The sequence below is a fragment of the Esox lucius genome, chromosome 16, assembly GCF_011004845.1.
Source record: "Esox lucius isolate fEsoLuc1 chromosome 16, fEsoLuc1.pri, whole genome shotgun sequence".
Lineage (NCBI taxonomy): Eukaryota > Metazoa > Chordata > Actinopteri > Esociformes > Esocidae > Esox > Esox lucius.
In genome coordinates this window covers 3,201,970-3,225,384 of record NC_047584.1, presented here as the reverse complement: position 1 = coordinate 3,225,384, position 23,415 = coordinate 3,201,970, and the positions used below count along the sequence as shown (strand labels likewise).

At 41.6% G+C, this 23,415-nt stretch overlaps 1 protein-coding gene and 1 long non-coding RNA gene across 6 annotated transcripts in view; one reads left to right on the top strand and one right to left on the bottom strand.

Annotated features, from left to right (window-relative positions):
• Nucleotides 1-6,575: 6,575 nt before the first annotated feature.
• On the bottom strand, nucleotides 6,576-8,270 carry LOC117595641. Its single transcript, XR_004576897.1, has 3 exons — nucleotides 8,197-8,270; nucleotides 8,058-8,102; nucleotides 6,576-7,477 (listed from the first exon to the last, which is right to left on the bottom strand). It is a non-coding gene; the product is annotated as an uncharacterized LOC117595641 (long non-coding RNA).
• Nucleotides 8,271-13,305: 5,035 nt separating this feature from the next.
• tmtc4 (transmembrane O-mannosyltransferase targeting cadherins 4) overlaps nucleotides 13,306-23,415 on the top strand; it is a 47,729-nt gene continuing 37,619 nt past the window's right edge. For 4 of the 5 annotated variants that reach the window (XM_010866564.3, XM_034286906.1, XM_034286904.1 and 1 more), the window contains exons 1-4: nucleotides 13,306-13,763; nucleotides 14,012-14,216; nucleotides 14,501-14,616; nucleotides 17,249-17,462. In XM_010866564.3, coding sequence (XP_010864866.2) covers nucleotides 14,055-14,216; nucleotides 14,501-14,616; nucleotides 17,249-17,462 — 492 coding nt within the window. In that variant the 5' untranslated portion in view covers nucleotides 13,306-13,763; nucleotides 14,012-14,054. The other variant, XM_034286905.1, reaches the window with a different exon arrangement.

Below are 23,415 nucleotides of genomic sequence, written 5' to 3'. Positions count from 1 at the left end.
AGTTCTGAAGGCGAAAGGGGGTCAAACACAGTATTAGTATGGTGTTCCTTATAATCCTTTAGGTGTATAATGCATGTTTTTTTGTATGCATCTTGCACTATTTGAAATGGTTTGGATTTTATTCAGTTCATTGTCATTTGTGATATGAACACAATTATTGTAAATGATTATTATAAATAAAACCTAATATTGGGGCATGAGGTATCCAGTTGGGTTTAGTGCATAAAAGCGGCTAGCCGCCATCAGGCCGCTGGTGAGCCGCTGATCAGGGCATTGTTAGAAGGCATTGTTATGAAAGCGGCCCACTGACTGCCCGACTGCGACGCACACTATATAAAAAAAGCGCAGAAGTTCGAGGGTTTCCCCCTTTTATTAAACAAACATAACGAAGAAACTAAACTGAGTGCCGGGCACTACGATAAGTCCAATGGGGCAGGGGCACAGGAGCACAGGAGCACAGGAGCACAGGAGCACAGGAGCACAGGAGCACAGGAGCACAGGAGCACAGGAGCACAGGAGCACGACAGGTGTACATAACATATACACACACAATGACCAACAAGGACAAGGAGAAAAGAGCTAAACTAAATACACTGAGAAACGAGGAGAACAGAAACAGGTGGGGGCTAAAACACAGGTGAACTGAATATACCGTTTAACAGAAACAAGAACAGGAAAGACCATACAAGGACAAGACAAGGACACACAGAAAACACGAAGTGGAATAGCCCCTTCAGGAAGGGACCATTACAAAATCCCAAATTCAGTATCTCTGAAAATTAGAATATTACTTAAGACCAATACAAAAACATATTTTTAGAAATGTTGGCCAACTGAAAAGTATGAACATGAAAAGTATGAGCATGTACAGCACTCAATACTTAGTTTGGGCTCCTTTTGCCTGAATTATTGCAGCAATGCGGCATGGCATGGAGTCGATCAGTCTGTGGCACTGCTCAGGTGTTATGAGAGCCCAGGTTGCTCTGATAGTGGCCTTTAGCTCTTCTGCATTGTTGGATCTGGCGTATCGCAACTTCCTCTTCACAATACCCCATAGATTTTCTATAGGGTTAAGGTCAGGTGAGTTTGCTGGCCAATTAAGAACAGGGATACCATGGTCCTTAAACCAGGCACTGGTAGCTTTGGCCCTGTGTGCAGGTGCCAAGTCCTGTTGGAAAATGAAATCTGCATCTCCATAAAGTTGGTCAGCAGCAGGAAGCATGAAGTGCTCTAAAACTTCCTGGTAGACGGCTGCGTTGACCTTGGACCTCAGAAAACACAGTGGACCAACACCAGCAGATGACACGGCACCCCAAACCATAACTGACTGTGGAAACTTTACACTGGATTCTGTGCCCCTCATTTTCCAGAGGAAATGCAAAATGTACTTTCATCAGAGAACATAACTCAGTAGCTGTCCAGTCCTTTTTGTCTTTAGCCCAGGCGAGACGCTTCTGACGCTGTGTCTTGTTCAAGTGTGGCTTGACACAAGGAATGCAACAGCTGAAACCCATGTCTTGCATATGTCTGTGCGTGGTGGTTCTTGAAGCACTGAATCCAGCTGCAGTCCACTCTTTGTGAATCTCCCCCACATTTTTGAATGGGTTTTGTTTCACAATCCTCTCCAGGATGCGGTTATCCCTATTGCTTCTATATTTTTTTCTACCACACTTTTCCTTCCCTTCGCCTCTATTAATGTGCTTGGACACAGAGCTCTGTGAACAGCCATCCTTTTTAGCAATGACCTATTGTGTCTTGCCCTACTTGTGCAAGGTGTCAATGGTCGTCTTTCAAGTCAGCAGTCTTCCCCATGATTGTGTAGCCTACAGAACTAGACTGAGAGACCATTTAAAGGCCTTTGCAGGTGTTTTGGGTTAATTAGCTGATTAGAGTGTGGCACCCCGTGTCTTCAATATTGAAACTTTTCACAATATTAAAATTTTCTGAGATACTGAATTTGGGGTTTTCATTAGTTGTCAGTTATAATCATCAAAATTAAAATAAATAAACACTTGAATTATATCAGTCTGTGTGCAATGAATGTATATATTATACAAGTTTCACTTTTTAAATGGAATGACTGAAATAAATCAACTTTCTGATGATATTATAATTTTATGACCAGCACCTGTATTGTTGTCCTTCTTTAACCCCCAATGCCACACACTATACTGTACATGGAATTCATATTGCCTCATTAGTTAACAGCTGGTGGCTTTTTTTAAGGGTCTGGCTAGTTATTCTTTTGCTGACATGAACATTATAACTGACTGTTTAGCTATTTTTAATTAGCATTTTAGATATGGTGTTATGAATTCCAACCTCAATGGCTAATCTATGCTCAGTAGCTAATTAATCCACTATTTTCATTTGTAAAATGACTTGCTACAATAGGCAAATATTTAATGCAATGTTGCCATGATTATTTCATTAAAAAAAAAACACCTAAGAGTCAACAAAAAGGCTAATGATAAATGGTATGCACGTTAGCTAGCTAGTAACGTTAGCTGACAGAAATATATTTAACTTACCTCCGTTTAAGCTAGCATTAGTCCATCTAAAATAATTTTGGTGACTTGAACATTATAACATACGGTTTAACTAATAATAATTTGACCATTTAGAAATTCAGAAACAACCATTTAGGTGTCATGCTTTCAAATCTCGGTAGCTATTCTATGCTCGCAATTGCTAGAAAAGCCTCAGTCTAAACTAGTGTTAGTTACTTTAAATCATTCTGGTGACATTAACATTATAACTAAGGCTTTAGCTATTAAACATGTGCTTTTGATGAAGAGGGTGTTGTGTTCATGCCTCAGTAGATAATCCATTCTCAGTAATTAAGTAATTTCTGCTTTCATTTGTTTCTACAATTCCACTTCTAACTGAAGGCAAAAATTATCAATTGCACCTTTAATTGTAGACATGGCTGTAATGGTCCCTGCCTGAGGGGACCGTTCCGCTTCATGTTTTCTCTTTGTCCTTCTCTTGTCCTTGTATGGTCTTTCCTGTTCTTGTTTCAGTTGATTCTTATATTAATTTCACCTGTGTTTAGCCCTCACCTGTTTCTGTTCTCCTCGTTTGTTTGTGTATTTAGTTCGGCCATTTTCTCCTTGTCAGTGTTGGTCATTGTGCTTGTTTGCCTGTTATGTTTGTGTGCTCCTGAACCACTGACCCATTGAGTATTTTTGCAGTGCTCGGCACTCCGTTTGGTTATCTTAGTTTTTTGTTAAATAAAAAGAGGAAACACCTCCACCTTCTGCACCTGCCTCCGTCTCCTACTCTACAACTTCACAGAATGACCAACCCAACCCAAAGGAGGCAGCAGAAGTCGACGGTAGGGGTACTCCTCGGATGGCCTGATTCAGACACCGAGGAGGAGGACCCCTACCGTCACCCCTTGGACCTCTGGTTCCCCCGGTGGCCATCACAGACTCCAGGTCCGCGTCAGCAACGACGAAGCCAACGCCGGAAACATACCACCACGGACTCATTCCGGTCTGCACCCGGCCCCGTTCCTCAGCTTCCCCGACCCCGAGCGGGCTGGCCAGGTTGTAGGCTGGCCATTAGGCGCACCTCGCTACCTACTCCGCGGCCTTCCGCCGCCCCCGTTCGAGCTCCGCGGCTTTCCCGCCGCCCCCGTTCCAGCTCCGCTGCCTTCCGCCGCCCCCGTTCCAGCTCCGCTGCCTTCCGCCGCCCCCGTTCCAGCTCCGCTGCCTCCCGCCGCCCCCGTTCCAGCTCCGCTGCCTTCCGCCGCCCCCGTTCCAGCTCCGCTGCCTTCCGCCGCCCCCGTTCCAGCTCCGCTGCCTTCCGCCGCCCCCGTTCCAGCTCCGCTGCCTTTCGCCGCCCCCGTTCCAGCTCCGCGGCCTTTCGCCGCCCCCGCTCCAGCTCCGCGAGCTGCCCCCGCTCCAGCTCCGCGAGCTGCCCCCGCTCCAGCTCCGCGAGCTGCCCCCGCTCCAGCTCCGCAAACTGCCCCCGCTCCAGCTCCGCAAACTGCCCCAGTCCCTGCTCCAGCTCCGCGACCTGCGCCTGTTCCGCGGCCTGTTGCCGCAACTATCCCAGCTCCATCACCCGTAGGGGACACCTCGGTGCCCGACAGGTACGACGGCACACCCGGACGATTGCTACCGTTCCTGGAGCAGGTAATTCAGTACATGCGGGGCTGCAAGACCTTCATCGCCGCCGACTTGGAGCCATTTATGCTCTCCCTGCTCACCGACCGGGCACTCGAGTGAGCAGGAGAGCTATGGGGGAGAGGGGATCTCCCTTGTGGTTCCGCGGAGGCGTTCCTCAGGCTCCTACAAGGGAAATTTGGCCTGACGACGCCCCCTGCTGCACAGGAGATGCAGCCAGCGCCCCTTGCTGCCCAGGAGATCCAGCCAGTGTCCGCCGCAGCCGCCAGCTCCCCCTGCTGCCCAGTGTCCGCCGCCCGAGGAGGATTGGCCCGAGCCGCCCGAGGAGGATTGGCCTGAGCCCGCCGATGACCGGCCGTCAGCGGCGCCTTCCTCCCTGGTCCCGGCCGCAGCTGCGCCTTCCTCCCAGGACTCTTGACCCTCCGCTGGCTCTCCCGGTTCCGCCGGCTCTCCCGTCTCCTGACCCTCCGCCGGCTCCTGACCCTCCGCCAAGTCCTGGACCCTTGTCGGCTCCCCCGGCTTCTGGCCCTCCGCAGGCCCCTGAACTTCCGCCGGCCTCTCCGCCTCCTGAACCTCTGCCGGCCCTCCCGGCTCCTCATTCCCGGCTCCTGGCCCTCCGCCGGCCCTCCCGGCTCCCGACCCGCCTATTATTGTTGCAACTTGTAATAGTCTTTTGATCATCGAAATTAAACAATTCTAAAATAAATAGTTTGCTCAATCATTGATGTTAAAACTAATACGCATACCTTTGAAAATTATAATGATTATCTGTTGACATCTGCTGTCATTATCGTAATACAAGCAAAAGTTGAAATCATTTATATGCTCTGCGCTGGGGAAGTGACAAACTTCCATTCAGTTACATTTACCATGCGATTAGGGTACATTTATTACATTATGAAAAATGCAATCAACTTCCTGGTTACATTGTTTTGTGCTTAATGTGTTGTATTGTTCTGATAGTGTCAGACTTTTGAAGTATCCATATTATTCTGATGCCGAACATTTTATTTGAATGCCAATTGAGATAAATGTCCTGAAAACTATCGCAATGTAACATACAAGTTAATTCAGTTTGGTCAAACAGTGGCACCATAATAGCCATAACACAGAATATGTTGTTCTTTTTCAATCAGTGAGATTAAGTTTGGTACACATGATCAGGGTTGTGATTTTACTTTGTGTGAATGATGTTTCAAGTTGGCCACATGGGGGCAATCAACCATATCTGTTGATTGCAACTATGGAGATATACTCAAACACATTAAATGCTGCATTAATTATAATAATAATAATAATTATTATAATTCTGGCAAAAAAGGGTGTTCCAAATTCCTGTGAGATTAAATGGCTTAAAGGGGCCCACATTTTTATGGTAGTAAAGGGCCAAGGGCCGCAACTTCTGGTGCAGTGGCATCCATGTCGGCCTCACGGTGGCGCTGTCACAAGCCACCAAAGTTGCACTTTTGCAGGCTCACCGCTCCCACCCCTTGTGGCCATTTAATCCCATAAAGTCCACCATGATAGATTTTCCACTATTTAGAATTTTTTGAAAAACACTCCGGGCATCAAATGTCTGATCTTCACATACTTTGATATTTGATATCTAGGGACCATGGTCTTCAAAAGTTATCATTATGTCAAAAAACATGGATGCTATTGACCAATGAAAATATGAGGGGATGAGGTTTTGCACATATATAGACACATCGCCTACAAGGAGAATGGTATTATAATTCTACTTTGTATGTATGTTGACAAGGACCATACTGAAAAAATGACTGTGGGTTTTTCTTATCAACCGCACAGTGGGCTATTGGACCTTTTTAGATAAGAAAAGTCAAACAATATGGCCTTTATTTTGACATATATGAAAAACTCATTAATGACATCATGACAAACATGCATTTTTACATGTTTGTCCACTGGATACTTTTCAACCTTCACACAACAATATATATCCCTTCTGTAATACCGAGACTGTCATATATTTAAGAGAATACCCAGCAAGCAACACGGCAGTGGCCCACCGGCGGCCCACTAGCTTTTTGCTGCTGCGGCCGCCTAGCGTTTCTGCAAAGCGTCCGGGCAGCGGGCCGCCCGCAGCAGCTCCTTTTTGCAGACAAATGCAGTTTCATTAAGACAAGATGCTAGCGTTACTATAGTCTTGTTTTTACCTGATTGTAGAGCCAGCTGTGCCCTCAGCTCGAACTTCTCTTCAGTCAGCCACTTGATCTTCCAAATGTTCTGAAAGTAAAGACAGTTAATTATTCAGTCCTAAATATCTGGTTATTTTACAATCAGAACTCAAATCGCAGTGTACACTATGATGGCAATTTCATCAATTGACACTCTTAAAGGAGTAAGACTAAATTATTTTCCTCAACCCTGGGTCTGTAGTCTTCTTTGTTCTCTGCAAACAGTGGAGACTCCCCACTTCTGGACATTTTCTTGACCCGTGTAGACAAGCTCAATACTTCCAAAGGAAAGCGAACACCACCACGGACAACGAAAAGGTCCATTGAGCAAAACCAAACGGGAGCCAGTTCGGCCTCCGGCGGGGGTTGGCTACGTCAATGGCAGGGAAATGTTGGGACCACGCAAACCTCCAAGAAGCAGCGGGGGGGGTGGGGGCGGTCAGAGAGGACAACCTGAACGAAAAGGGCTACAACACAGATCAATTCACCCCACACAACTATCCCAAAGCTTCCATCAGTCAACACGTTCTACACACCGTAGCCTATGCCTTCCAAACAATGTCACATTACGCCTCCTGCAACTTCCATACGTTACCACGGCCATCTACCTCCAATCAGCCCGGCAGGCCGCGCATCCATCACCGAAACGAAAACGGCAGTCGCCGGAAACCCTAATAACACTCAAAGAAACATTTGTTCACATGTCCATGTACCATAAACACCAGACAATATCTTTGCTGGCCCATCGTAAAGACGAGAAACCGGCAAAGACTTATTGCCGCACTTACCCATAATTAAACCCAGCAAACCCAAGCGCGGCGAAGACGCCGGATCCAGAGTGAACACAATGGAGCGGCCGTCAAGCCACCACCAGTCACCCCGGTACCTCAAGCCCTGTCGCGAGATACACCCTACACCAGTGTTGAACACAGTGGTCCAACCACCGTACTGTTAACAGTTTCCTTTTAAGCACTGACTGTAATGTGTACGTACCTCCAGAGTTCGAAATTTAAGCCCGGGTACCTGTACTGATCAGGCACGAGTCACAGCTCCAGTCAGGCACTCTTTCTAAACCCCTCAAAGGATAGGCCTATTTCGGGGGATACTAGAGTTCCAGAGACTTCTCTCTGGCCGTGCACGGTAAACCTGTTGTGGAAAAAGAAGCAAACCGAGCAGGATTAGGATCCCGGACGAGCCCCCAAATTGAGATGGTAATTTTATCAATCAGAACTCTTTAAGAAGGAAGTACAGAGACGAAATACTCTCGGCACAATTAACAGTTTATTAATTATTTGCAAATTATGTTTGTAAGCGTCAACCGCTTACAAACATAATCGTCCGAGGAGTCTCTAACTCAAAACAGGCACAATCCGTATATATTACACAGAAAAAGGGGTGTGGTAAGTTGTTGCCCATCTGTCCTATGTCAATAAAACACATTCCCTCTGGTCTATCACATGTCCTTGGTTTCAAACAAGTCACATGTTGTCCTCCCCCATCTGGTTAACTTTCTCAACCCTTGAGGGGGACTTCATCTGGACAACCTACAGATTTACGATTAACCCTATAATCTACTGTTACCACTCAAGAATGCCCCCTAGGACAAACACCAGATCCCTCTAACACACTCATCTTCACATCCAAACAATGGGACTCAGTCCTTTAAAAAGTAAGAATGCATCAGGTTTCAGAATTTCCACAACACCACCAAAATGTTCATTCTTACCTTCATGTTCAGAGTTAAACTTCCCCATACCTCTGCCTTCTTGCCCTTAAAATAAATTGAAATTAACAAATACAATTAGAAGCAACATGCTTTAATAACAAGTTAATCATCTGGGTTAAGTGAATGAACCCACACTTACTTATGTAGCCATCCCCTACATGGTGGTGTGGAGTACCTCTCTGGTGCCTTGGAGTACTGTGCTTGCTCCATCCTAAAAATAAACATAAAAGTTGGTGAACAGGTAAATATGGTGAAACCAAGTAAACATTGCAGCAATTACGAGATCAACATGTAATTCACATACCTGGCGTGGAACTGCTGCCACACAGTCATCCTCCTCCAGGAACAAAACTACAAAAAACTTAATCACCAGAAAGCAATGTTTAGAAAATAAGTTTAAAAAACTGGCAGCATAAGACACACACAGGCTAGCTAAGAACAATGTGGATACACAGACAACAGGTCCAGGTTTAGCTAATCTAAATTTACAACCAAGAGTAAAGTTATCCACATGATGTGGATAACTTTACACAAAGAAACACGATTTAGCCAACGTTACGTATCAGTTGATAAAAGTTACAAGGAGTAAGTACATATTATAAAATTCTAACTTGTTGATACCCTAACAAACACGATTTAGACAAGTTAGCTAACCATGTTACCATACCTGTTCAACTGTTGATCGGCGAAGAAGCACAAAACATCTGAACCTGAAGATAAACGAAGAAACAAAAAATAGTAAGCAACCAAACTGTAGGTACTGTACTGTAGGTATTTAATCTCAGGACAAAGATTGCCTTTGAAATGTTTTCATCCACTACACTTTTCTTTTTTGTTTGTTACATATCTTCTGTATTTATACTCTGTTGGTGTCTGCTGGTATTTGCTGACCTGAATGTATTGTTATCCTAGTGACGCCTCTGACTGATACTATCTCAATCATCAGTAACAGGTGCCATAAATCCAGCTGCCAATAGTTTTTAAGCTCTTTCTGGACCAATATGGTCAGTTTTAGAAACCATGTTCTAAACAAATGGGCAAGTACTGTATAGGCCAATAAGAAAATCAAGTAATGTAAATGATTCACAAACTTGCTATCCAGGTTCAATTTCACTAAAAGGTAATAAACTTTTACCTCTGTATGCTTCTACATAACACCCTAAAAAATATTCACAACACAGTATTGTTGACAATTATTTTCTTCATTTCTTATATGCATAGGTTTTTTGTCTATGCATGTTGTTATCATATGTCTATATTTGGAAGGGAGTGTCTATGATCATAAAGCTTTTAAAGGGCCTCAAACTATTGTTACCAATTCAAATTGAGTAAAGAAATAAAGTGTACCTACGTTATATGCTAACAGTGATAAAGTGAACAAATTTGTCAATTTCTATTTAGCTATAAAATAACCACTAATAACAATTCTGATTTCATATGTAATTACACTGTAATAAACTTTAACAATATCAGTTAATGTGTTTGGAATAATTACATCGAGAAAAGCAAACATAGTAGGGTTTTGGATATTTCCCATCACATACACATTTTACATACTGTTGAGATTTTCAATGCCAAAATCTGGGCTTAGAAAGAATGTAAAAAAAGAAAAAAATTGACCTTTTTCGAACTTCTTCTTCAGGTTTTCATTTCTCTGGATTTTATCACTTGATGCATACATCTTGTGTTAGTTCAGTTGCTTGCAGTTAACAAAAAATGTGGTGAGATAAGTAACATAAAATGTATAGGAAGTGTATTATTGTATGTATATCTAATTCATAAAATTAGAATATCATAAAAAAGTTGATTTATTTCAGTAATTCCATTCAAAAAATGAAACTTGTATAATGTATACATTCATTCTACACAGACTGATATATTTCAAGTATTTATTTCTTTTAATTTTGATAATTATAACTGACAACTAATGAAAAACTCAAATTCAGTATCTCAGAAAATTAGAATATTGTGAAAAGGTTCAATATTGAAGACACCTGGTGCCACACTCTAATCAGCTAATTAACCCAAAACAGTTCTGTAGGCAACACAATCATGGGGAAGACTGCTGACTTGATAGCTGTCCAAAAGACGACCATTGACACCTTGCACAAGGAAGGCAAGACACAAAAGGTCATAGCTAAAGAGGCTGGCTCTTCACAGAGCTCTGTGTCCAAGCACATTAATAGAGAGGCGAAGGGAAGGGAAAGATGTGGTAGAAAAAAGTGTACATGCATTAGGGATAACCGCACCCTGGAGAGGATTGTGAAACAAAACCCATTCAAAAATGTGGGGGAGATTCACAAAGAGTGGACTGCAGCTGGAGTCAGTGCTTCAAGAACCACAGCGCACAGACGTATGCAAGATATGGGTTTCAGCTGTCGCATTCCTTGTGTTAAGCCACTCTTGAACAAGACACAGGGTCAGAAGCGTCTCACCTAGGCTAAAGACAGAAAGGACTGGACTGCTGCTGAGTTATGTTCTCTGATGAAAGTAAATTTTGCATTTCCTTTGGAAATCAAGGTCCCAGAGTCTAGAGGAAGAGAGGCACATAATCCACATTGCTTGAAGTCCAGTGGAAAGTTTCCACAGTCAGTGATGTTTGGGGTGCCATGTCATCTGCTGGTGTTGGTCCACTGTGTTTTCTGAGGTCCAAGGTCAACGCAGCCGTCTACCAGGAAGTTTTACAGCACTTCATGCTTCCTGCTGCTGACCAACTTTATAGAGATGCAGATTTCATTTTCCAACAGGACTTGGCACCTGCACACAGGGCCAAAGCTACCAGTGCCTGGTTTAAGGACTGTGGTATTCCTGTTCTTTATTGGCCAGTAAACTCGCCTGACCTTAACCCTATAGAAAATCTATGGGGTATTGTGAAGAGGAAGATGCGATAAGCCATACCCAACAATGCAGAAGAGCTAAAGGCCACTATCAGAGCAACCTGGGCTCTCATAACACCTGAGCAGTGCCACAGACTGATCGACACCATGCCACGCCGCATTGCTGCAGTAATTCAGGCAAAAGGAGCCCCAACTCCTTTTTGAGTGCTGTACATGCTCATACCTTTCATGTTCATACTTTTCAGTTGGCCAACATTTCTAAAAATATTTTTTTTGTATTGGTCTTAAGTAATATTCTAATTTTCAGAGATACTGAATTTGGGATTTTCACTAGTTGTCAGTTATAATCATCACAATTAAAAGAAATAAACATCAGTCTGTGTGTAATGAATGAATGTAAAATAGAAGTTTCACCTTTTGAATGGAATTACTGAAATAAACTTTTTGATGATATTCAAATTTTATGACCAGCACCTGTATATATACACACACATACATTTCAGGCATGAACAAGGTAGTGGTGAAAGATGAAAAAAATGATGTGCATATATGTACAATCAATTTGTTTCAGAAAGTAGTGCATTGAATATATTTGATTACTGGCTAGTCATTAAATTAAGGCTAATATTAACAATCCTAGCAGGCGCTGGCCTGTCTAGCCATCCAGCTAGCCAGGCAGCCGGCCAGGCAGCAGCAGCAAGCCAGCCATCAACACCAAACACTAGATTTAAGATAACGTTCTTATAATCGTTTGGCCAAAAATAAATAAATACATTTTATTGTTGACTAGTTGACTAGCCAGGCAGCCGGCCAGGTAGCAGCAGCCAGCAAGTTACTTAGCCACCTAGCTAGTCAGCCAGCCATCTAGACGGCCAGCCAGCCTGCCAGATAGCTAGCCATCAACACCAAATATTTTATTTAAGATCAAGTTCTTTAGCAGAACCGCATAACTGAAAATAATGAATCTAGCTAAGGAAATATCAGCAGTATTTCAATAAAGGTGAAATTTTGTGATTATGAAAGCAGGGGAGGACTGAAGCTTAAACAGGTGATGTTTGACAAGGGGAGAGCGGATACTTGACCAAGGGAGGGGTGACGTTTTACTTGAGGAGGGGTAATGACTGAGGAGGAGGAAGAACTGTGTTTCTGGGGAGGGATGATAATGTTCCTAATATGGATGCTGTAATAATCAAAAGTCAAACAGTCAAAATTACAGTCAACAGTCAAAGATATAATCTCAACAGTGGTGGTAGTGTGATGGTATGGGGACGCATAGCTGCCTCAGGCCCTGGAAGACTTGCCATCATGAGCGTGCCATCATGAGCGTGGGTCTGTGTGAGCAGACTGAGGTGAGAGAGAATGAGAGGAAGATGCTGGGAGAATCTAATACTCGAGTCATACAGCTCAAGTCCAAGTTAAGCCACAAATAATAGTATGCCCAAGTCAAAGTCTTGTTTTCTCTTCTATACCAAATAAAGTCACAAATAAAGTCACAAAATATGTGATTTGAGTCATACTGGAGTCCTAGTTATGTGACTCGAATCCACATCTCTGATTCCAGAGGACTACCACATGAAGCTGGTTGAGAGAATGCAAAGCTGTGCAAAGCTGTCATCAAGGCAAATAGTGGCTACTTTGAAGAATCTACAATATGAAATTAATTTTAATTTGTTTAACACTTATTTGGTTACTACATGAACATGATTCCATATGTGTTATTTAATAGTTTTTATGCCTTTACTGTTATTATGCAGTGTGGAAAACAGTTAAAAAACTAAAACAGAAAAGGAACCAGGTAAGCCTAGTTCAGCTGTCCTGCAATAAAGTGATTAATGGATTGAAACCGGGGTCTCCCACGTGAGAAGCTGTCTTTAACCACTACACCATGGTGACATACGTATGCTGAATGTTAGTATAGCATCTCGACATTAGAGTCTGAACATATCAAGTTTGAATATTTCGCTAGACACCATCAAGCATTGTGTTAAACTGACTAACATTTTTAAGTTTAGCTCCACCACAAATAGCTATGAACTATTTCAGTAGTATGCGCTCTTCTTGGCCGTAATAATGTAATGTAATAATGGATTTATCTATAATGTGTGTGTATGTATGTATGTGTGTGTAGGTATGTATGTATGTACATACAGTATATATATATATATATATATACTGTATATATATATATATATATATATATATATATATATATATATATATATATATATATATATATATATATATATTAAATAGATAAATACATTATAGATACATTATCTAAACCGTCCGTAAACGTAACCAAGCGTCCATAAAGCTAATAAATAGCTACATTTCCCCACAGCTCCCAATCTGTTCTTCCAATGTATTGTTTGACGTCACGTGACATACACTTTTCTTCAGTATAATCCCAACATTCCACGCGCCAGGCAACAAGGAAGTATCAGGGAGACCTAGGATAGACCTGCCGAGCTCTTTGGAAGCAGACAGCAAATTCATACAGTCGCGAGTTCATTGTTTACTTTACAAGTATACATTTCTTACCGCTTTTAGCTGTTTTCGTTTAATGCATCCTGTAGGCGTACGACTGAAATTGGTAGCAGCAGCTAGCTAGTTAACAGGACCCGCTACCGTTAGCTGGCTAATTGTTAGCGAACCGTATTGACCTGCATATTAAGCTTGCCAGGCTCTTTTGTTAGCTAAGTTTGATCTCGAGAAGGCGTTATGGCTTGGGTTTGCAAGATGTTGTTCTGATGTTGGTTCCAACGAATTCCTGTAGAATGGTTAGCCAGCCCCATAGCTATCAAGCTACTGTAATAGAACTCATGCCTGCAAGCTTGTCCTCCAAAACTTTGTCTTCCAAAACAATGAGGTATGCATGCATGCTTCACCGTTGCGGGCGTGTGGTTGCAAGCACTTTAGCGTTCAACAGACTGATTTAAAGTGTTTCTATCGGAATTATATTTAAGTGTTAAATAACAATTGTTACCCTGCATCTTTTTTGTCACCAGGTAAAACAAAATAATCTAAATAAAGCTAAATTTAAGGGAAACATTATTATTTGTAATGTGTCACCAACCCTCCAGTCTTATCACACTCTTACATACCCATTTCCTGTAGGGAATAGGTGTTAACTGCAGAATGACAACAGACCGTATGCACCATGGCACAGACAGAAGTTGATTGGGACCACCATATACCCTTACCAAAGCTTGCCCCAGTCAAAGCCAAGATCACTTTGGCTCTGGTAGCGCTGCTCTGCTTCATCAACAGCTATGATGGAGACTTTGTGTTTGATGATTCAGAAGCTATCGTCAATAACCAGGTAATAATATGATGAATGTAACACACATACAACCACATCTTTCAACAATACATAGAGATCCCTTGTATCTCTTTGTCCTCAGTTGCCCTGGATGATGTAAAAATACTATGTGATGCAGTCCATATACATACATACATCACTTTATTTTGTGCATGATTTGACTGATAGCTTCAAATTCAGTTAAGTGCATACAGGATAAAGTATACTTACATCAAGCCTTAAAAAAATTGGTTCCTTTCATATTAACAGTGTGTCACATGTCTCTTCTTATGTGACCATCCCAGGACTTGAATCCAGCCACTCCCCTCAACAACATCTGGGGAAATGACTTCTGGGGCAGTAACCTGAGCAGCAACAACAGCCACAAGTCCTACAGGCCACTCACTGTCCTCACCTTTAGGTAGAATATGCATTAAAATCACTTACTACGCCCATGCCACCAAACACATTTTCTTTTTTTAAAGGATTGTGGACATGCACCTGTTTTGTAAGCAGCTTTTATTGACAGTATAGTAGGGAGACAGGTGAAGAGGAGACTTAGTAATGAAGGGTAGAGATTGGTATTGAACCCAGCTGTCCGGAGGTGAGATCCATTATGTGCATGGAGCTGGGAGTGTTACCGCAGTACCACAACGCTGCACAACACTGGACATTTGAAACTTAAAAATAGGCAGAGAGAAAAGACGGACAGGAACAATTGGGTCATATCTGCTTAAAGTAATTTTTTAATCACTAACAATGTGAATTTGTCCTTGAAATGCGTTGTTGAAATTACAATAATTGCTGAAAACCCAATTAGATTATCTGTGATAATTGGTCAAAGGTGGGGCATAGTCATAATGATAGGGGATTAATATGTACACTAGCATTCAACAGCTTGGGGTCATTTAGAATTTTAATTGTTTTTGAAAGAAAAGCAAATTTCTTGTCCATTAAAATAACATCAAATTGATGAGAAATACAACATTAAAAATAGACGTTGTTAATGTTGTAAATAATTATTTTAACTGGAAACAGCAGATTTTTTTAATGGAAGATCGACATAGGTGTACAGAGGCACATTATCCGCAACCATCAGTCCTGTGTTTCAATGGCACTTTGTATTTGCTAATCCAAGTTTATAATTTAAAATTGATCATTAGAAAGCCTGTTTGAACACAGCTGAAAACTGTAGAGTAATTGAAAATCTAGAGCATCAGCAATCATGGGATCGATTACAGGCTCATAATGGCCATAAAAAAATAACTTTATTCAGAATCACGTCAGTATATACTTGTTCTGAGCAGTGAAGGCTATTGCCAAGAAACTGATGATCTTGTACAACGCTGTGCACTACTCCCTTCACCTCTAATCAGAATAGAAAGCAGGCTGGGAGGCCCGGTGCACAGCTAGGGCAAGGGCAAATACATTAGTGTCTAGTTTGAAAAACCAACGCCTCACAGGTCCTCCAATGGCAGCCTCATTAAAGAGTACGCAGAAAACACCAGTCTCAATGTCAACAATGAAGAGGCAACTCCAGGATGCTGGCCTTCTAGGCAGAGTTGCAAAAATAAGCCATATCTGAGACTAGGGATATTATAAAACTTGACTTGCGATATTATAAAAATTAACATGTCCTTTTGATTTGGTTTATAGCATGTCCTTGGCTTAATAATATGTGATTGGCTCTGTTATTTCCTCAAGTCTCATAGAGCTCTTCTCATATTGCGGTTCACTTGCAAAAGAAGGGATGTATGTGGTGCGACAGGGGCTCCCCCTGAGCCTGAGTGTGATGCCCTCCGGCTTGGGTTCACAATCGAGCTCCCGAGCACATGAACGCACCCAAAGCTTTCATGGAAAGCAAGGACATTTCTAAGTGACCACAAACCTTTTAATAGTTGTGTACACTACCATTCAAATGTTGTAGTACACCCCATTTTCATTGGAATTTAAGTATTTCAAGTCCAGTGAATAACTTGAAATGTTACAAAGGTAAGCAGTAAACTGTTTTCTTAACCAAAAACTGAAACTGAGTTATAATAAAGCCCTTTTTCGGGGAACAGGTAATAATTTAACAACTTACAGCTGTTCTGCAGCAATGGAAGTTAATTAAGCCTTGAAAGTTTATGCTAACAAGTTTTTATTTTGTTGATTACTTACTGTATAAAAACAGTGTTGGAACAGATTGTGTAACTACACCCTTTTAAGTATTTGGACAGTACTGTACTGCAGGATGTAGCATATTGCTATCATAATTGCAAGAAAGGGTAATTAACAAGTTTAAATGTGTACGTCTTAACTTTAGAGGAATTGCAAAGAAAGCATGGTGTCATTAAGTACAGTATCCTATACCATCAAAGGGTGCTTGGAAACTGGAGGAAACTCTGATAGGAAGAGGCAGACCCAAAGCCACAACAGAATCAGAAGACAGGTTTCTAAATGTGAGCAGTGGCTTAACAGGACAACAGCTTCAAGCATAGCTTAACACTGGTTCTATTAAAGAAGTTTCAATTTTAAATGTGAAGAGAAGAATTCAAGCTGCAGGTTTGACCGGTCGAGTGGCAGTAAGAAAGCCATTGCTAGAAATGGAAGAAAAGAACAAGACGGTAGGCTTCAAATCATGGAATCAACAGCACAGTATCCAGACTTAATCCCCATCATGGTGGTTTGAGATGATATGGGCAGAACGGTAAATGCAAAGCAACTTTCAAGTGCAACACATTTGTGGGTACTTCTGCAACGTTGTTGGGAAGTACTTTCCAAACAATATTTGATTTCCATTGTAGAAAGTAAGCCACGAGTGTGGTCGTCTCTTTTGTCTGCAAAAGATAGCTACTTTGAAGAGTCAAAAATGTAGATTACATTTGGTTTAACAAAATGATTCCATGATTACATTTTTGTCTCCAATTATTTTTGTTCTATAATTTATTTTCAAATAACTGCAGGCCGTAAGCTCCTTGTACGGATATAATGTCCTTTTCCTAAAATAACAACAACAACACACATGTAGATCCACCAATTGTGTGTATTGACATCTCTTTACATGGCAACAGGTTCAACTACCTCATGGCCGGTGGGCTGCACCCAGTAGGCTTCCATATTTTGAACATTGGCCTGCACAGTCTCATATCAGCACTGATGTTCGACATGTTCTCCATACTGCTCGGTGGTTTGACCTACGTGAACAGGAAGAGGCTCAACCACGTGCCCAAGGCATCTCTCCTGGCCGGCATTCTCTTCGCAGCTCACCCCATTCACACCGAAAGTGTAAGTAGTCAACAAATAAAATGTATTTTTTGTTATTGTTGGCTTTTGGCTCTTTTGCAGAATAATAAGGGATCCAAGTCAAGGGAGAAGCATTCCTTGTTGTGTATTTATTGAATATACACTGAAAAAAATTATAAACCCAACGCTTTAGTTTTTTCCATTGATCATGAGCTGAACTAAAAAATCTAAGACTTTCTCTATGTAAACAAAAGCCTATTTCTCTCAAATATTGTCTTAATAATAAGATCTGTCTAAATCTGTGTTAGTAAGCACTTCTCCTTTGCCAAGATAATCCATCCACCTCACAGGTGTGGCATATCAAGATGCTGATTAGACAGCATCTTGATATTCATCCACAGATTTGTGAACAATATTTGGGAGAAATAGGCCTTTTGTATACATAAAGAAAGTCTTAGATCATGAGGGCAAAAACAATAGTGTTGCGTTTATAATTTTAATCAGTGTGGTACATGTATGTTTTACATACATGTACCACACTTTCCATCTCTCTCTTCTTTCCATCTCTCTCTTCTTGGTCTTTCCAGCTGTCTTTGTGCTTCCTCAAATATCTCTGTCCTAAACAGCATACTTATACTTGACTAAACCTTCAACACATCCTCTTCACTATCTGACTGAATCATTTGTGCAATGTATGTTCCAACCTATGTTCTTGTATAGTGTCCATTGTTCTTGGATTCAAGCATGGGATGTATGGACAGGGTGTATGTTGTAGTGAGCATCACATGTTCAGCTGTTGTCCTTTGTGCAGTTTCCAAGACTGAACGAAAATGGCATATTTGCAAATCAACATTCCTCTGTGTTGTGTCCTCTAACCAAAGTGTAGAAATAAAACACCTATATTATCAGGAAAATATATGCTTTCTTGCGTTATTGAGTGGCACGTTGTTACTATTTTTGCATATGGTGGCATTTGATTTAGTTTGACAGAGATGAATGAGAAACCAGTGACATCTGAGTCTGAGGCTTGTGCTTTGAAACTCATACCACAAACGGTCAATGCAGCGTTTGCAGTGGTCTTATTTAAACCACACTTTGGGCACCGGTGCTGTGTGGTTAGCTCTATAGAATCAAAAGAGAATTAAAGGGGGTGTCCTCATTGAAAGCAATGTTTCATGGTGGATGACAGTGACCATTTTTGGCCTACTATTTGTAATGTTAGTCAGGTTAATGTGAGGCATTTCGAATCACAAAAATGTAGTCTTTCAAAACTTTCCTGTACTTTTCTAAGTGGCATCTACACTCACCTAAATGATTATTAGGAACACCTGTTCAATTTCTCATTAATGCAATTATCTGAACAACCAATCACATGGCAGTTGCTTCAATGCATTTAGGGGTGTGGTCCTGGTCAAGACAATCTCCTGAACTCCAAACTGAATGTCAGAATGGGAAAGAAAGGTGATTTAAGCAATTTTGAGCATGGCATGGTTGTTGGTGCCAGACGGACCAGTCTGAGTATTTCACAATCTTCTCAGTTACTGTGATTTTCACGCACAACCATTTCTAGGGTTTACAAAGAATGGTGTGAAAAGGGAAAAACATCCAGTATGCAGCAGTCCTGTGGGGGAAAATGCCTTGTTGATGCTAGAGGTCAGAGGAGAATGGGCCGACTGATTCAAGCTGATAGAAGAGCAACGTTGACTGAAATAACCACTCGTTACAACCGAGGTATGCAGCAAAGCATTTGTGAAGCCACAAAACGCACAACCTTGAGGCGGATGGGCTACAACAGCAGAAGACCCCACCGGGTACCACTCATCTCCACTACAAATAGGTAAAAGAGGCTACAATTTGCACAAGCTTACCAAAATTGGACAGTTGAAGACTGGAAGAATGTTGTCTGGTCTGATGAGTCTCGATTTCTGTTGAGACATTCAGATGGTAGAGTCAGAATTTGGCGTAAACAGAATGACAACATGGATCCATCATGCCTTGTTACCACTGTGCAGGCTGGTGGTGGTGGTGGTGGTGGTGGTGGTGGTGGTGGTGTAATGGTGTGGGGGATGTTTGTTTTCTTGGCACACTTTAGGCCCCTTAGTGCCAATTGGAAATTGTTTAAATGCCATGGCCTACCTGAGCATTGTTTCTGACCATGTCCATCCCTTTATGACCACCATGTACCCATCCTCTGATGGCTATTTCCAGCAGGATAATGCACCATGTCACAAAGCTCGAATCATTTCAAATTGGTTTCTTGAACATGACAATGAGTTCACTGTACTGAAATGGCCCCCACAGTCACCAGATCTCAACCCAATAGAGCATCTTTGGGATGTGGTGGAACGGGAGCTTCGAGCCCTGGATGTGCATCCCACAAATCTCCATCAACTGCAAGATGCTATCCTATCAATATGGGCCAACATTTCTAAAGAATGCTTTCAGCACCTTGTTGAATCAATGCCACGTAGAATTAAGGCAGTTCTGAAGGCGAAAGGGGGTCAAACACAGTATTAGTATGGTGTTCCTAATAATCCTTTAGGTGAGTGTATATTGAAGCAGCATTCCCTTATATTGTATATTGCCAACTACCCCGTTACATTTTGAAACTGAAAGAGTTTTTGCCCATTGGAACTCAAACCAATTGCACGATTCTTCCTGTTCGGTAAATAGTATCTCCTCACTGACTTTTCAAAATAATAACAGCCTCACAACACGCGTTCCGCCCTCCACGGGGTGTTTGTTGTATTAACCATGCGCTAGAACCATGCTGGGAACAAAGTCTCAGTCGGGGTGGAAAAAAAAGGTGTGCGTTCCGAGCAAGGCACAGACTATTAGTGTCTCGATCTGACCCGGTGGCAGTGTGTGAGGGCCGTGGTGCCCGGCTGGAGGGCTGTGCGCCCACCCCCCGCCCCGCCTTTCAGCTACCTTTAATCATGGAGGGTGAGGGGCTGAGGGAGTCGAGCAGACCACGGCACGGACCCAGGGCCTGCTGCATGTATCAAAGGAGAAGTGCCCCAGGATTCCAGTACGTACAGTGGATATAAAAAGTGTACACACCCCTGTTAAAATGCCAGGTTTTTGTGATTTAAAAGAATGAGACGAAGATAAATCATGTCAGAACTTTTTGCACTTTTAATGTGACATGTAATGTGAACAATTCAATTGAAAAACAAACTGAAATCTTCGAGGGGGAAAAATGAAAAATAAAAACCTTACAATAACCTGGTTGCATAAGTGTGCACACCCTCTTATAACTGGGGAAGTGGCTGTGTTCAGAATTAACCAATCACATTCAAACTCATGTTAAATAGAAGTCATTACACACTTAGTTTCATTTAACCATCCATAGAAAAATAGATTCTCCATAATCGTCCGATTCCAATGGTATATTATTTGTAGCCACTTTCCTGAAGCGTTCCGTGTATAATTGGGGTTTTCCGTGTATAATATGGGTTGTATAGTTGTATAGTTTGGGTTGCTATGAGAACTTTTCACCAGGCAACGACATTGCCTATTCATCTTAGAAAGGCTCATTTGTACATCAGTATAAATATTACAAGCGTGTACATCACTATATATGATGTTTTGAACCATAATACATCGTTTGTATTATATATAAGATATAAAAATTAATATTTTTTCAAAATAGTAGGGGGATGTTCTTGAGTTTTTGGGAAGAAGTTGGTAATTTTTCTGAGTTTATAAAATATATAAGTCCAAACGTAACTAGCGATCTAGTGCTGCCACCTGCTGGCCGTTTTGTGTCATTAAACTAAAGGAACCGTTATATTGGGTTTTTATCTTTTATGTTATAGTGTTTCATTTCTAGGTTGAAGAACCAAATTTTTTGAGGGTGCCTATATTTTTTACCTTCTATTATATAATTATTTCATTATTTTCAACCCAATTACAGTGTAATTTGATATTAAAGGCATGAAAGTATGAGGAAATACCATTGACACAAAATCTCATAATGCTTTAAAATAAAAAATCTTGATGCTGAATAGCAGAAATGTTTTCCGAAAACAATTTTTTTGCCTTTCAAAAAGATGAGTTTTATAAATAGTGACCCAGAAGTCTGTTTTTATGTGTTTTTATTGTAGCCAGAGGGGTTGCTATTAAAAGGATACATCATAATAGGTTGTATCTGTTACAGAAATGAATCTAGGACCCAAAATGTCACACTAGTGAAATCCGGCCGAAAGCCCCATAGGCTACCAAGGGTTAAAGTGACTCTGATTAATCACAAATGAAATTTAGCTGTTCTAGTAGGATTTTCCTGACATATTCTTAGTTGCATCTCAGAGCAAAAGCCATGGTCCGCAGAGAGCTTCCAAAGCAACAGTGGGATCTCATTGTTGAAAGATATCAGTCATGAGAAGGGTACAAAATAATTTCCAAAGCATTAGATATACCATGGAACACAGTGCAGACAGTCATCATCAAGTGGAGAAAATGTGGCACAACCAAGAGATTACCAAGAACTGGATGTCCCTCCAAAATGGATGAAAAGATGAGAAGAAAACTTGTCAGGGAGGCTTCCAAGAGGCCTACAGCAACATTAAAGGAACTGCAGGAATTTTTGGCAAGTACTGGCTGTGTGCTACATGTGACAACAATCTCCTGTATTCTTCATTTGAATGGGCTATGGGGTAGGGTGGCAAGATGGAAGCCTTTTCTTACAAAGAAAAACATCTAAGGCTGGCTGAAGTTTGCAAAACAAACATCAAGTCTCCCAAAAGCACGTGGGAAAATGTGTTATGATCTGATGAAACCAAGGTTGAACTTTTTTTTTATTCCACAAGGTGTGTTTGGCGCAAAAACAACACTGCTTGTCACCCAACGAACACCATACCCACAGTGAAGCATGGTGGTGGCAGCATCATGCTTTGGGGCTGTTTTTCTTCAGCTGGAACCGGGGCCTTAGTCAGGGTGAAGGGAATTATGAGCAGTTCCAAATACCAGGCAATTTTGGCACAAAACCTTCAGACGTCCGTTAGAAAGCTGAAGAGGAAGTTCACCTTTCAGCACGACATCGACCCAAAGCAAACATCCAAATCCACAAAAGCATGGCTTCACCAGAAGAAGATTAATGTTTTGGAACGGCCCAGCCAGAGCCCAGACCTGAATCCAATTGAACATTTGTGGGGTGATCTGAAGAGGGCTGTGCACAGGAGATGTCCTTGAAATCTGACAGATATGGAGCTCCTTTGCAAAGAAGAGCGGGCAAATATTGCCATGTCAATATGATAAAATCAAAAGGATCTTCAGCAAAGTATTAGTTTATGGGTGTGCACACTTATGCAACCCGGTTATAGTGAGTTTTGTATTTTTTATTTTTCCCCCTCTAAGATTTCAGTTTGTTTTTCAATTTAATTGTTCATGTTATAGGTCACATTAAAGGTGGAAAAAGTTCTGACATGATTTATCTGTCTCATTCTTTTACATCACAAGAACCTGGCATTTTAACAGGGGTGTGTAGACTTTTTATATCCACTGTATGCTCTACGTGCAATACAGTTAGTATAAACCACAAACACTATATAGAATCAGACACACTGTAATGTAGTCTTCTTTCAGACACGCATACAGTAAAGAAGAGAGGGACACATGCAATGAAATGAAAGAGACTACGGTGCTGGATGTTAAAATGCTGGCATTTAGGCAGCTATGAACAGTCCAGGAGCAGATAGTGAAACTAGCGTGCATGCTCACACTATATTTTCCAATTATGCGGCACCCGGTTTGCTTTCAAAGTTGTCTTCGTTTGAACCTTTCAGATCTACCAGAAGTGTTGAATTAGAGATAAGATGTTGATTTTCAACCGGGCACTTCAAAATGACTGCAGACTGTTGATTGACAATGTTTCAGTTACTACACACACTAAATGCAATGTGAAGTGTATAGAATTGTTGCACTCATGAACATTAGGTACAGTATGACATAACACACTAGCGTGCTACAACCAGGTTCGCACAAGGTCCTTAAAGTA